Below are 15,165 nucleotides of genomic sequence, written 5' to 3' on the forward strand. Positions count from 1 at the left end.
CTGGTGCTCTACCACTAGAGCCTCACCTTTCCTTTCAGCTTTTTACTGGTTAGTAGGAGATAGAAAGTCTTTTAGATTTGTCTGCCTGGCTGGCTTCAAACAGTGATTGTCAAATTTTAGCCTCCACGGTAGCTAGGATTACAGAGGAGCCATACTAGCTCTTGGTACTTTGTTTTTTAAACTCGAGAGTCACTTTCATTTTCATCAAGTGTTCACACACAGCTTATTCTAATCCTTTTCTTCCTGCAGCAGGATTAACACACATTGACACATAAAAAGAGGAAGCAGTGGTCTAGGATCTCAGAAACCACGTGACTGATGAGGAAGTTAAATCTTTCCTATTTACTGTAAGGGAAGAGAGGCTGATGAGTAGTTTCTGATCCTTCTCCAATGTTTCAACTTTTGGGGATACAGAGACATGTTACCATTTATGCTTTTCTCTACTCTGTTTTCTTTCATTTTTATTGAATCTGAGGCGCAACCCTGGGCCTGCAATTCCTCTGATGCAACTCTTTCATACACCTACTGCGGTAAGTAAAGCAGCAGCACCAGGCAATTGTAGTATCAACTATTTTAAGGGTTAAGTTTTCAAAAGAACCTTACGCCACTGTCAAGACACAGGAAGTGTTTGTGTTCTAGGAGGCTGCTATGCCTGCGGAAAAATCACTGGCTGATGACTTTGCCTGGGTATGTTTTCTTCATCCTCAGGGAGCTTATAAATCTCTAAATTGTTTTGCTTCACCCTCAACGGCTTTTGTTGCTCCCTGTGGTGAGCTAGCTCTACTTCACCCCCAGTTTTGTGGGTTTTCTCAGTTTCAGTACAAATGCCTACTTCTGAGCTTTTGTCTCAGCCCCATAAGTAACTCTTAGAAGTTAGAACTGGGCAGACTGCTTCCTGAAGAGGATTTCTGCTCCTGACTGTGCCAGTGGGCTGATGATCTTCCTAGATGCCAGGTCAGTAACAGCACTTGCCTCTCTCTGTTTCATTCACTCTGCCTTTCCTGTTATTCTATTACTTGGAAAAATTAGCTGTCACAGAAAAAAGTTTAATCAGTTGCAGCTCTTTTTCAGTTGCAAAATAGAAGTGATTTTAGAGTCTACTTTTTTTTGTGTGTGTGTGTGTGGTTTGGTGCTGCTCCTGAGGCTTGAACTCAGGGTCAGGGCATGGACTCTTGTCCCTGAGCTTTTTTGCTCAAGGTTAACTTTCTACTACTTGAGTCACAGTTCCGCTTCTGGCTTATAGCTGATTAATTGGAGATAAAAGTCTCTTGGACTTAACTGTTTGTGCTTTTTTTCCCCCCAGTCCTGGGACTTGAACTCAGGGCCTGAGCTTTGTCCCTGAACTTCTTTTGCTCAAGGCTAGCTAGCACTCTACCACTTAAGCCACAGTGCCACTTCCAGCCTTTTCTGTTTATATAGTACTGAGGAATAGAACCCAGGGCTTCATGCATGCTAAGCAAGCACTTTACCACCGAGCCACATTCCCAGCCCCCCTCCCACCCCTCCTTCTTTTTTTTTTTTTTTGGCCAGTCCTGGGGCTTGAACTCAGGGCCTGGGCACTGTCCCTGAGCTTCTTTTGCTCAAGGCTAGCACTCTACCACTTGAGCCATAGCATCACTTCCAGCTTGTTTATGTGGTACTGAGGAATCAAACTCAGGGCTTCATGAATGCTAGGCAAGCACTCTACCACTAAGTCCTAAGCTGGCTTTGAACCACGATCGGATCTCAGCCACCTGACTAGCTAGAATTACCACTATTGGCACCTGAGCGTTATTTTTAATTCTCTGCCAGACAGGCCATATGACGTTATTTTCTTAGGATTGGCTATGGAACATTTTCTTGTTCCTCTGTTTGGAAACACCTTTGCTTGCTTCTTCCTTTTCTTTGGCGCTCTGTGTTAGCTTCTCTACATTAGACAGACAGGCACCTCTCCCAGACTGGCTTCCAACAGATGTTTTGGGAACCCCTACCACCTCTCTCTCCAACAAGCAGGCGCTTAGCATCTGCTCATTCTGTACTGAGCTAGGAGACAACAGCTTCTACCAGCCCAAGCCAACATTTCCTTCTACCCAGGTAAATAGACGCTGCCAGAACCCTGAGTCCAGAATTAGAGATATAGATACTAGTTGTTTTTAGAACCTCGGAGACTTCGGGATGCTAGATACATGGATCAACTCTTTCCTTCTCCAGTGAAAAGCTGAGAGCTTGGACTTCTTTTTATCTACTTAACCTAGGCTGAGCGGAGGAGAGGATCAATAAGGTCTACCCTAGCATCTTAAGTGGCTTTGTCTTTTATGCAGCTAGACTGTTGTAGATCCGTTTGTCAAAGCTCCGAGACAGAATATAGTCCTCTGGGAAGCACTCTTCAAAGAGTTAAAGGGCTAGACATGCAAACATGCAAAACAATCTCTTCCCTCTCTGCCTTGAAAAGGGTCTCCCTCTCTCTCTCTTCTTCTCGCAATAGTAGTGCTGTACCACTTGAGGCACACTTCTACTTCTGGCCTTTTTGGGTGCTTAATTGGAGAGAAGACTCTCATGAACTTTTCTGCCTAGGCAGGACCTCAGCCTCCTGAGTAGCTAGAATTACAACATGAGCCACTGGCATCCTGCCCAAACGATCTCTTCTTAATTGTTTTGCGTTACACGGGGATAAAGGACTCTGAAGAAAGGGTGTCATAAATCTTTCTAGTAGCTTGGTGAGTTGGGTTTTATATTCTCCTGAGTGCAGGAACCTGTTAGTTTCTGGTTGGTCACAAATGGAATTTGTTAACTGTGTTTGTAGGGTAAATCCAGGACTGCCTTTACAGTGTTGCTATCATTTGTCTTGAGAAATATTTTCACCATCCTCTTTTTTTTTTGGGGGGGGGGGTCCGATCATGGGGCCTGAACTCTGGCCTGGGCTCTGTCCCTCAGCTCTTCAGCTCAAGGCTAGTGCTCTACCACTTGAGCCACAGCGCCACTTCTGGCTTTTTTCTTTTTGCTTATGTGGTGCTGAGGAATCGAACCCAGGGCTTCATGCATACAAGGCAAATGCTCTACCACTGAGCCACCTTCCCAGCTCCTCACCGTCCTCTTATTACATAATTTTAATGCAAAAGGCATCTTTTCTTTTTTTCCCTTCCTTTTTCTCTTTCTTTCTTTCCTCCCTCCCTCCCTCCCTCCCTCCTTCCTCCCTCCCTTCCTTCCTTTCTCCCTTCCTCCCTCCTTTCCTTCCTCCCTCCCTTCCTTCTTCCCTCCTTCCTTCCTTCCTTCCTTCCTTCCTTCCTTTCTCTTTTTCTCTCTCTCTCTCTTTCTTCTTTCCTTCTTTCTTTTGCCAGTTGTGGGGCTTGCACTCAGGGCCTGGATACTGTCCCTGAGCTCTTTTGCTCAAGGCTAGTGTTCTACCATGTTGAGCCACAGCACTATTTCTGGTTTTCTGGTAGTTAAATGAAGATTAGTTTCAAACTTCAGTCCTCAGATCTCAGGCTTCTAAGTAGCTGGGATTACAGGTGTGAACCACTGGCACCAGCTGCAAAAGGCATCTTTTAGGAGCCAGTATTCAGAATACTATACTTATTTGATTTAAAAATAACTTGTTGGCATTATCTTTGTTCCTTTTAGATAACATGAAATACCCTATTTTACTTAGTACTGAGCCCTGTGTAACACTGAAAGGAACCAAAGGTCTTATACATATTTTCTATATTCCAAGTAAGTATAAATTTTTGTCTTTGTAGATCCATGTAAGGTTAAGAAATATCAGTGGGGCTGAGAAGGTGGTTTAGTGATGGAGTGCTTGCCTAGCGTGCATGACGCCATGGATTTGATTCCTCAGTACCATGTAAACAGAAAAAGCCGGAAGTGGAGCTGTGGCTTAAGAGGTAGAGTGCTAGCTTTGAACAAAAGAAGCTCAGGGACAGTGCCCAGGCCCTGAGTTCAAATCCCAGGATTGGCAAAAAAATATGATAAATAATTGTGTTCTAGATATACTTGTATTTGTTATATTGCTATGCAATGAATTACCACAACCTTAATATTTTAACTCTGTGTTCATCTGCTAGCTGTATTTTTGGGTCAATAGTTTGAACATGGTTTACCTGTGCCAACTTCAAGGTCTCCAATAATCTACAATAAAAATTGACAAGATTTCTTCTTCTTCTTCCCCTTCTTTTGGGGAAGGATATACGTGTAGCCTCATGTGGTTATTAGCTGTGTGTATGTGTGTGTGTGTGTGTGTGTGTATGTATGCATGTATATATGTATCTATCTATCTAGATACATATATATATATATATAGTGCCACATCTAAGCTCATGTAGATATTGGGTATACATACATACACATATACATACATTGTGGCAGTCATAGGAGGTGAACTCAGAAACTGAGTGTTGTTCCTGACCTTTTTTTGCTCCACTTCCAGCCTTTTGGTGATTAATTGGAGGTAAGAGTCTCATGGACTTTTCTGCCCATGCTGGCTTCAAACTATGATCCTCAGATTTCAGCCTCCTGAGTAGTAGTTAGGCTTATAGGCATAAACCACCAGTATTTACCTTTTTTTTTTTTAAACATTGCTGCTGTGTGTGTGTGTGTGTGTGTGTGTGTGTGTTTTGGGGCTCGAACTCAGGACCTGGGCTCTATACCTGAGCTCTTTTCACTAAAGGCTAGTGCTGTACCACTTAGAGCCACAGCTCTTATTCCAGTTTTCTGGTAGTTATTTGGAAATAAGAGTCTCATGGATTTTCCTGCTTGGTCAGACTTTGAACCATGAGCCTCAGATCTCAGCCACCAGTGCCTGGCAAACAGCTGCTTTTAAGTTTTATTTTTTTTCAAAGTTTTATTTAATTAAAATTGGCAAAACAGGCAGTTGGTAATAAGATGGAAGTCACAGTCTTATGTAGCCTTCTCTGGAAGTGACACTCTGTTACCTTTGGTATGTTCTCTTGGTTAGAAGCAAGCCATTAGGCCAATTGACAGACACACAGAAGGATTTACACAAGGACATGGGGGTAGAAAGGGAAATAAATGGAGACTTCTAATAATCTCACATACAAAATATATAATTACATAATATACTTATCTACAAACAAACAAAAGGTATGTGGAAGGGTCTAGAAGTAGTGGTAGGTATCTACAGTTTCAGCTACTACTTGAGGCTAAGGAAGGAACCTTGCGTGAGACCATGAGTTTCAGACTGGGCAACAGGCAACTCTGTCTCCAAAACAAAAAGAAACACGAAAAACAAAATAAAACAGAGACAAACAAATGAAGAAGGAGAGGGAAGAGGAGGAGGAAAAGGTAGAGTAGGGAAAGGAGAAAGAAAAGAAATGTGAAACAGAAGGAAGAAGAATTAGGTAGGATCATCATTAGACTGAAATGCATCCTGGAGATATTCTCAGACACTCTCAGCAGGTCACTGGGAAGCCTGAGTAAAGATTGCCTGTCATAAGATTCCATGAAGACAGGAGTTGCCTGGCTGGAGTACCCTTGTGTGCATCATTTCAGGAGCATCCTGTAGGAATGTGGCCTATGGGTGAGAAGATGTATCTGAAGGTGCGGCAGACGGCCCATCTGCCAGATACTCTTCAAAACAGTTTGTTTTTCAAAGAAGTTTGGATAGCATACCTCCATGGCCACCACGAATACTTTAGTCATCACTAAATATAACCTGCACAAATTCATTCAGTAGCAAAAGAATTAATAATTAAAAAATACTGTTTATACTATTAAAAAATTGTAGAGCCAGGTGCTGATGGCTCACACCTGTAATCAGCTACTCAGGGGGCTGAGATCTGAGAATTGCAGTTCAAATCCAGCCTGGGCAGGAAAGTCTGTGAAACTCTTTTCTTTCTTTCTTTCCTTCCTTCCTTCCTTTCTTTTTTTTTTTTTTGTTGTAGGGCCTGAAAGCCTGGGCACTGTCCCTCAGCTCTTCAGCTCAAGGCTAGCGCTCTATCAGTTGAGCCACAACGCCACTTCTGGCTTTTTCTGCATATGTGGTGCTGAGGAATCAAACCCAGGCCCTCATGCATGCAAGGCAAGCGCTCTACCACTGAGCCACCTTCCTAGCCCTGTGAAACACTTATCTCTAAATAATCACAGAAAAAGACAGAAGTGGTGCTGTAGATCTATGGGTAGAGTGCTAGCCCTGAGCAAAAGGAGCTTAGGGACAGGGCCCAGTCCTAGAATTCAAAGCCTAGGCCTGGCAAAATAAGTAAGTAAATAAACAAACAAATAAATAACATTTTAGATTTTTTCCCTTTGAGTCAAATGAGTAACTTGGAAGAGTTCAGAAAAAATATTTCTTTTAAATTTCTATATTAATTATAATAGGAATGTCATGAAGAAAAACAAATTTATACCGGTACTAAAGCTTAAACTCAAGGTTTGGTAATCTTGCCTTTTTCATTCGAGGCTGGTGCTCTACCCCTTGTACCACAGCTCCATTTCTGGCTTCTTGTTGGATAATTATACATAAGAATCTCAGGAGCCGGGAGCCGGTAGCTCAGGCCTGTAATCCTAGCTACTCAGGAGGCTGAGATCTGAGGATCACGATTCAAAGCCAGCCGGGGCAGAAAACTCTCTGAGACTCTTATCTCCAATAAACTACTCAGAAAAAGCCAGAGGTGGCACTGTGGTTCAAGTTGTAGAGTGTTAACCTTGAGCAAAAAGAAGCTCAGGGACATTGCCCAGGCCCAGAGTTCAAGCCCCAGGATCAGCAAAAATAAAAATAAAAAAAAATCTCACGGGCTTTTCTGCCTTGCCAGGATCCTCTGATCTCAGTCTTGAGATCAGTCTTGAGCCAGGACCCTCTGATCTCAGTCTTCTGAGTAGCTAGGATTATAGACATGATCCCCTAGTAGTTGTTTATTTATTTTATTTTATTTTTATTTTTAATAAGTTTTTTATTGTGAAACTTCTGTACAGAGGGGTTACAGTTACAGGAGCAAGGTAATGAGTACGTTTCTTATCAAGCATTGTTGCCTCCTCCTTTGTTTTTCACCTACCATCCCTTCCCTCCCATCTCCACAACTACACTCCTCCCTCACTTGCTCACTTTTTGTTTTTTGGTTCTGGTCGTGGGGCCTGAACTCTGGGCCTGGGTGCTGTCCCTCAGCTCTTCAGCTCAAGGCTAGTGCTCTACCACTTGAGCCACAGTGCCACTTCCGGCTTTTTTCTTTTTGCTTATGTGGTGCTGAGGAATCCAACTCAAAGCCTCAGGCAAGCAAGGCGAGTGCTCTACCACTGAGCCACCTTCCCAGCCCCTCACTTGTTCACTTTTAAAGCTATATATTTTATATAGCTTTCAATTGAATTTTATTCTTAATTTTTTTAAAAAATAAAAGCTCTTTGCTTTTGGGCTGGGAATATGGCTTAGTGGTTCAGTTCTTGCAAGCATGCCCTAGATTAAATTCCTCAGTACCACATAAACAGAAAAAGATGGATGTGTGCTGTGGCTCAAGTGGTAGAGCGCTAGCCTTGAGCACAGAGAGGCTCAAGAGCAGTGCCCAGATCCTGAGTTCAAGCCCCAGGAATTGCAAAAAACAAAAACAAACAAACAAACAAAACCCCTCTTTGCTTTCTTGGAGTTTTCTAGAAGAACTAACTAGAACTAAAATTTTTGTGACTTTGATATTTTTCTGACGGTGGAGTGTTCTATTTGCCCACAGTTACCCTCGCGGCAGTTCAGTTTTCTCATCTGCAGAGCAGGAATAATGCTACCGACCTCATGGATAGTTGTGACAACGAAATAATGTAGGGAAAGTACAGGACAATTATTTAGCCTACAATAAATATTTTGTGTAGAAAAATCTCTTATTTGAGTGACGAATGGAATTTTTCTTTCTAAGGGAGAGACTTAAAAAAGTTGTATCTCAATATCTATTTATCTGTCAACTCCATGGAATTGCCCAAACGCACCGAAGTTATTTGTAGAGGATCTGATGATGAGTATTCTTTTTGCAGAGCTCTGAAAGGAGGTAAGTAAGCATTCAGTTTATTTTATGGGTAAAATAAAAAAAATTCTTTATGAGCAAGTTTGAAAATTAAGTGCACTGAAAATTGCTTTTTTGGTAATAATTTTTCATTTCCACCTACAGTTTTAATGGTTTAAGCATTTTACAATTTGTTTTGGCATGGTTGTGGAGATGTTAAAGTTTTTGCCTCCTTCAGATGACTACTTTACATTTTACCCTTGGTTCTAGATGTCCTCTGTGTGTGTGTGTGTGTGTCCCCATATGGGGCTTGAATTCAAGGCCTGAGTGCTGTCCCTAAGCTAGTGCTCTACCACTTGAGCCACATCTAGTTTTTGCTGGTTGATTGGAGACAAGAATCTCTTGGATTTGTCTGCCTGGGCTAGTTTTAAACTGATCCTCAGATTTCTAGCATTGCAGGCATGAGCCACTGGTGCCTGGCTGAATTTTTTTTTTTAAGCATTACCCCTTTTGTTTGTTTGTTTGTTTGTTTTTTGGTCATGGGGCTTGAACTTTGGGCCTGGGCGCTATTCCTCAGCTTTTCAGCTTAAGGCTAACACTCTACCACTTGAGCCACAGCACCACTTCTGGTTTTCTGAGTGATTTATTGGAGATAAGAGTCTCACATACTTTTCTGCCTGAGCTGGCTTTTAACCATGATCCTCAGATCTCAGCTTCCTGAGTAGCTAGGATTGCAGGTGTGAGCCACCAATGCCTTGCTGTCCTTGAACTTTTGTGCTCAAGGATAGTGCTCTACCATTTTGAGACACAGATCCATTTCTGACTTTTTGATAATTAATTGGAATTAAAAATCTCATGGACTTTGTTAGCTGGCTTTGAATCATGAACCTCAGATCTCAGTCTTCTGAGTAGCAAGGATTATAGGTGTGAGATACCTGTGCCCAGCCAAATCTTTTTATTCCTAATTTTGCTGATCTGTCAATTTTACAGTTGAGGAAACTAGTATTTGTAGTTCTTGCCTGTGGTGATCTGGAGAATTATGAGTGTCCTCATTTCCCACCACTCCAAATGCAAGACTTTTCTACTGTGAATGCTTTCTCTCATCAGTTACTTTTTTTTAAGAAAAATGTCTGTTTTACAATGATTTCACATATCTCTGTGGGATTATATTAACATAATTCTAAAAGTTTCACTTAATTGTGATCTAAGATGTGTCAGAATCAACCCAGCCTGCCTGAATTCTTCTCTCTCCAGTCCTTCCTTCTAGAAATAAGTTTGAGGGATGGGAGGCATGGCTTATTTGGTAGTGTTAGCGAATGAGCGAAAGCAGCAGGTACCACGTTCAAGTCTGGTCTCAGACCTAAAGAAAAAAAAAAAGAAAAAAGAATAGAAATAAGTTTGAGTCTAATTTGAGCAAGTCATGATTTAGGTTCTGGGAATTCAAACTTGGATTGTAAAGTCTCCTTCCTCAAAAGTTACTCTGTACTGGGAAGACAGTCATGGAAAACAAATCTACAAAGAAGTATCATAAGTTCCTAATAAGTTATAGAATTTCCTAGTAGAATTATGCGCTATTAGTTTAAGCTACATAGTTTTAGATACACAGTTATCAGCTAGCTATGATAGAGAAACTCCTATCTATCAGTCTTCATGGAGTATTCTATTCGAGTCTTGAATCTGAGAACATCAGAAAGTGAGGGGGAGGATTGTCCCTGGAGAAGAAACAGCATATGCAAATGTATCCAGTGAAAGAGTATGGTTTATTTGGAGAGTAGGTTTTTTCTCCCTCTTTGGTAGTTGGAGCAGAATGTGCTTATGGAAAATTGCTGGTGAAGAGCTGAGAAAAGGGGACAGTGATGAGCATTGATGTCATGCCCACAATATTCGCCCACTGAGGTTTCCATTTTTTGTGAACAACTAGTATCTGTATGGAAGGAGGTGGGGATTGACTGAGGCAGGAAAGTTGGGTGGAAGGAAGAGCAGCCAGGAAGCCTGTGAGAGATTGTGAGTGCGAAACCAAGATGGCAGCTCTGGTCACAAAAGAGAGGAGCTGCAAGAGCATATTGGGAGACAGAATTAGCAAGATATACAGTACTGGCTCTTTTGATGTGTCAGATATGAGATTAGGTGAAATCAAGAGCCACTTGAGGGCTGTTGACTGGATAGCGCAAAGTGCCAATATCTGAGGTAATGTATCTAAAAGGGAAAGGTTTCAGGTTCTGGTTTGGGGATATTTAACTTGACGTAATTTTGGAATGTTCCATTCCACTTGGCAGCTCGGTATGTAAGTCCAGGTCTTAGGGCATTTTCCTGTGTTCTACCACTTGAGCCACAGTGCTACTTCCAGCATTTAGCTGTTTAATTGGGCTCATGGATTTTCCTGCCCAGGCTGGCTTTCAACAGTGATCCTCAGATCTCAGCCTCCAGAGTAGCTAGGATTACAGGCATGAACCACTGGTGTCTGGTTTAAGAAAGGTGGTGGCTCACGCCTGTAATCCTAGCTTCTCAGGAGGCTGAGATCTGAGGATTACAGTTCAAAGCCAGCCCAGGCAGGAAAGTCTGTGAGACTCTTATTTCCAATAAAACAATCAGAAAACTGGAAGTGGGACTATGGCTCAAGTGGTAGAGTGCTTGCCTTGAGCTAAAGATTTCAGGGACAATGCCCAGGGGCTGGGAAGGTGGCTCAGTGGTAGAGCGCTTGCCTTGCATGCTCAAGGCCCTGGGTTCGATTCCTCAGCACCACATAAGCAAAAACAAAAAAGCCGGAAGTGGCGCTGTGGCTCAAGTGGTAGAGTGCTAGCCTTGAGCTGAAGAGCTGAGGGGCAGCGCCCAGGCCCAGAGTTCAGGCCCCATGACTGGACCCCCCCCCCCAAAAAAAAAAAAAAACTAAAATAAAAAAGGGACAATGCCCAGGCCCAAAGTTCAAGCCCCAAGACTGACAAAAAATTTTTTTTTTTGTTTTTTGTTTGTTTTTGTGCTGGTTCTAGGGCTTGAACTTGGGGCCTGGGCACTGTTCTGGAGCTTCTTTTGCTCCAGGTTAGTGCTCAACAACTTCAGACACAGCTCCACTTCTGGCTCTTTTGGTAGTTTAGTAAACAGAGTCTCATAGACTTTCTTGTCTGGGCTAGTTTCAAACTGGGATCCTTAGATTTCAGCCCCCAGAGTAGGTATGATTTTAGGCATGAGCTACCAGTGCCTGGCTGATTTAAGAAGTTTTAACATAACAAGAGATCTTTGAATGAATATATATATACATATATATATATTATAGCAAATAATGTATCCTTTAAACATAACATTCCTTTTTATTTTATTATTATTATGAAAGTCATATATCTTTAGTATATAATATTGAGAAAATATGGATGAGCAAAATAAAATAAAAATTACCCACAATCCTACCACTTTTCATGCCCCCATTCCTTTAAAAACTGCATTTATGCATAGATAAGTGGTTAGTTCAAGGCATCTTAAATTTAGTAAGTCTGCCAGCCCCATAATCAGTATCTTGGGTTATAGGTCCTGAGAAGGGCTTATGTCCTTCATTTTCCTGTCTGCCTTGTTTTTCTCTTCTTTAACTCCCCACCAGAGACTGAGAAGTAAGACTAAGTAGGACCTTCCAAGACAGACAAACCCTTAACAAAAAGGTCTACTTAGCAGGCAAGATTGGAGCTCCTCATCTGAGCTGTTAAACAGTTCAGCAGCCTCTAAGGTTGAAATCTAGCAGTTCATCTCAATTTCTTTCTCAAATCCACAAGACGCATTGAATGTCCTGTCAAATGTCCCACTAATATGACAGGGTGGGCTTCATTACCAGAGAGTTGAGTGTTTTGTGATTATAGACTTGCAATTCTTCTTAACTCTATCTTTAAGTGTGTGTTTTAATAAGTGAAGTCTGATGAGACAATGGAGTGTGTGCTTCCCTACAGGATGGACTCTTCGTTCTTTGCTGTCCATTCCCCTGCTGGCATCTTGGGTCTTGCCTGGCATTTGTTTCCATGCCCATCCAGTGAGTGGAATCTCTGGTGGAGTCTGAGTGTAGGGAGGGTCAGGCACAGATTGTCTGCAAGGACAGGTTTGGAGCATGACCTTAGCTACCCATCTTGGTCTGGTAGATCCATGCATTGTTCAATGGGAGAGTATGTGGAGACTGACCCCACATGTGGACAGACAGTACATGGAAGTATGAGATAAGATATAGAGAGGCTAGTAGGGAGAATCAGGAAGGGGAGGAAGGAGAGAGGAAGCCACAGGATGATAGTAGCCAGGAGTAGACCAGGATTTATTATTTGTTTGTTTATTTGTTTATTTATTGCCAATCCTGGGGCTTGAACTCAGAGCCTGAGCACTGCCCCTGAGCTTCTTTTTCTCAATGCTAGCACTCTACCACTTGAGCCATAGCCTCACTTCTGGCTTTTTCTTTGTGTGTGGTACCGAGAAATCGAACTCAGGGCTTCATGCATGCTAGGCAAGCACTCTACCACTAAGCCACATTCCCAGCCCGTGTACAGGATTTATTATTTCCCTACAGGCTGGTTTGGAATGGCCTCTGTCAGTTGTCTGTATTCCATAGAGGCACACAACATACTACCCCCTCAATCACCTAATTATGACCAGTAATCTTTGTATTTTGTATGTTGTTTGCAGAGACAGTGAATACATCTGTGCCATTTTCCTTCAAGGGAATACAATTTCCTAAGGTATTGTTCACAATTTATGTTATACTTTCCTAACCTTCTGAACAGATGTGTTCAGAATTTGAAACAAGCAATTCATGAATTCTAAAAATAGCTATTCAAATTAAGATGTTCAAGAATTTTGATTTTAGGTATTTTGATACTTCTTCAATCTGTAGAATATAGAAAAAACTGCATATAAGATATCTTTCATTTCATTGTTTTCCTCTAACATACAAGGCTAAGAGTAAGGGAATATTATTGTTTATCAATTGTTGTTCATGGTGCATAAGTCAGTAATTCTCTGTAACTATCCATGTAGTATACTATGTGTTTTTTTTCTAGTCCTGGGCTTGAACTCAGGGCCTGGGCACTGTCCCTAAGCTTCTTTTGCTCAAGGTTTGTGCTCTCTAACACTTGAGCCATAGTACCACTTCTGGCTTTTTCTGTTTATGTGGTACTGAGGAACTGAACCCAGGGCTTCATGCATGCTAGGTAAGCACTTTACCATTAAGCCACATTCCTAGCCCTGTGCAAATTCTTTAGCAGGATAAAAATCACATAAATCATAGTTTATTTCTCTTTAAGATTTTTCTTGGGGACTTAGCTTGGATATACAGTCGTTGTGAAAATAACTCCTGGGGCTGCAAATGTGGGTAAGTGGTAGAATGCTTGCCTAGCAAGCATTCTGGGTTCAATTCCTCAGTACCACATAAACAGAAAAAGCCAGAAATAGCACTGTGGCTCAAGTAGTAAAGTGTAGCCTTGAGCAAAAGAAACTCAGGGACAGTGCCCAGGACCTGAGTTCAAGCCCTGGCACTAGAAAAAGCCAAAACCAGAACTGAAACCAAAAAACATCCTGTTTCAATGAATACCCATGTAATTTGGAATATTTGCATCATATACTTACTAGTAAAATCTATATATTCCCCTTAGATGACTATTTTAAAATAAAGTGTAGTAATGATATTCTTTAGTTATTATGTCATCACAAATAATAATATTTGAAAACCTTATTAGTCACTTTTCAAAAATTGTAAAAGTCTTCATCTTAAATTGGGATATATCTACATTCTCTGTTCATGTAATTAAAGGCAATCAAAATCCTATCTCGTTGCAATACTGAGAAAATGAGTTGGTAGTATAGCCCAGTAGTAGAACGTTTGTCTTATATGCATGATGGGCTTTGATCCTCATCATCTTAAGAAAATACCCAACTCAAATGGCATTCTACTGTTAATACAAAGTTCTTATAAAAGGTTGTTAAAACAGTAACAGTAGCATTAAAAAAAAATTTACTTGTATTTTTTATTCCTTGTTCTAGGGCCAGTACAAATGTGTTGTAGAAGCCATTGCTGGGGATCCTGAAGAAAAGCTTTTTTGTTTGAATTTTACCATCATACATCGTCATAATAAAAATAAATTGAGCTAATTTGCATGTATTTATATTTTTTCAAAAGTATTGTTTATTTATTTAGTTTTATTGCTACTTTGCTAGGTTACTGTTAGGACTGTGATTGTTGCTCTAAAAGAGATGGAAAACCATTAGGGGTAGGACTTCTGTGAGGAGAATGACATTAGCTCGCATCTTAAAAAGCATATTCTGGCAGCCTCTAGTTGGGTGACTTCCCATGGCGATTCACACAGGGAAGACAAATTAATCCAGGAGAAACATGGAGGAAGTGGTGAGGAGTGGTCTGGATATTTACTGAAAATGATACCAATGACCAAAATACACTGGCTGATGGATTGGATATAAAGTATCAAATGCACAAAAGTGGGGTTGGTCCAACTTTTCTTTTTTTACATTTGTGGGGCTTGAACCTAGGGTCTGGGCACTGTCCCTGAGCTCTTTTGCTCAAGGCTGGTGCTCTATTACTTGAAGCCATGGCTCCATTTTCAGTTTTTGAGGGTTAATTGAAGATAACAGTCTCATGAGAAATTTCTGCCTGGGCTGTCTTCAAACTGTGATCCTCAGATCTCAGTCTCTGGAATAGCTAGGATTATAGGCCTGAGCCACCAGCGCCCAGCTTGATTCCAACTTTTTTTGGCTAAACAAAAGGAAAGATGAAGTTGCTATCTATGACTTGAGCTCGGGAAACAAGGTTCAGGTAGATTTTGGGAGGCAAAGAAAAAGATAACTCCCCAAACCAAGATTATTTTGAAATATCTATTACTAGATACCCAAGTGGAGACATTAGAATGGCAGTGAATATATGAGCCTTAAATTCAGGAGAAAGTTCTGGGGTGGAGGTAAACACTTGGAGGTTGCACAAACCTAAGAGGGAACGAATGTAGATATAGATAATGAGAGAAGCAAGTACTGGTCCCTTCAGTACTGTTTTATGAAGGGGTGGGGAGCTTCGAAGCTTTAGAGCCTGGTGAAAAAGACAGAGGAGAATTGGATGTGGAGGAAAGAGAAATGATGACTTAGGAAGTCAGGTGGATGGACTGGAAACATGGCTTATTGGTAGAATGCTTACCTAAGATACATGAAGCCCTGGGCTCAATTCTTCAGTACCACATAAACAGAAAAAACTGGAGTGGTGCTGTGGGTCAAGTGGTAGAGTGCTAGCCTT

The 15,165-nt window shown here is 41.4% G+C and overlaps 1 protein-coding gene across 2 annotated transcripts; it reads left to right on the forward strand.

Annotated features, from left to right (window-relative positions):
• Window positions 1-244: 244 nt before the first annotated feature.
• Ly96 (lymphocyte antigen 96) lies at window positions 245-14,024 on the forward strand. Of its 2 annotated transcripts, XM_042680683.1 has the most exons (5): window positions 250-530; window positions 3,601-3,690; window positions 7,827-7,955; window positions 12,558-12,610; window positions 13,911-14,024. In XM_042680683.1, exons 1-5 carry the CDS (start codon window positions 419-421, stop codon window positions 14,016-14,018), a joined length of 492 nt encoding a protein of 163 aa, XP_042536617.1. In that variant the 5' UTR covers window positions 250-418; the 3' UTR covers window positions 14,019-14,024. The 2 variants fall into 2 exon arrangements, with proteins under 2 accessions (XP_042536618.1, XP_042536617.1); XM_042680684.1 differs by lacking the exon at window positions 3,601-3,690 and having other exon boundaries at window positions 245-530.
• Window positions 14,025-15,165: the final 1,141 nt, after the last annotated feature.

The sequence above is a fragment of the Dipodomys spectabilis genome, unplaced genomic scaffold (genome assembly GCF_019054845.1).
Source record: "Dipodomys spectabilis isolate Male_0828 unplaced genomic scaffold, ASM1905484v1 ptg000063l, whole genome shotgun sequence".
NCBI classification, from domain to species: domain Eukaryota; kingdom Metazoa; phylum Chordata; class Mammalia; order Rodentia; family Heteromyidae; genus Dipodomys; species Dipodomys spectabilis.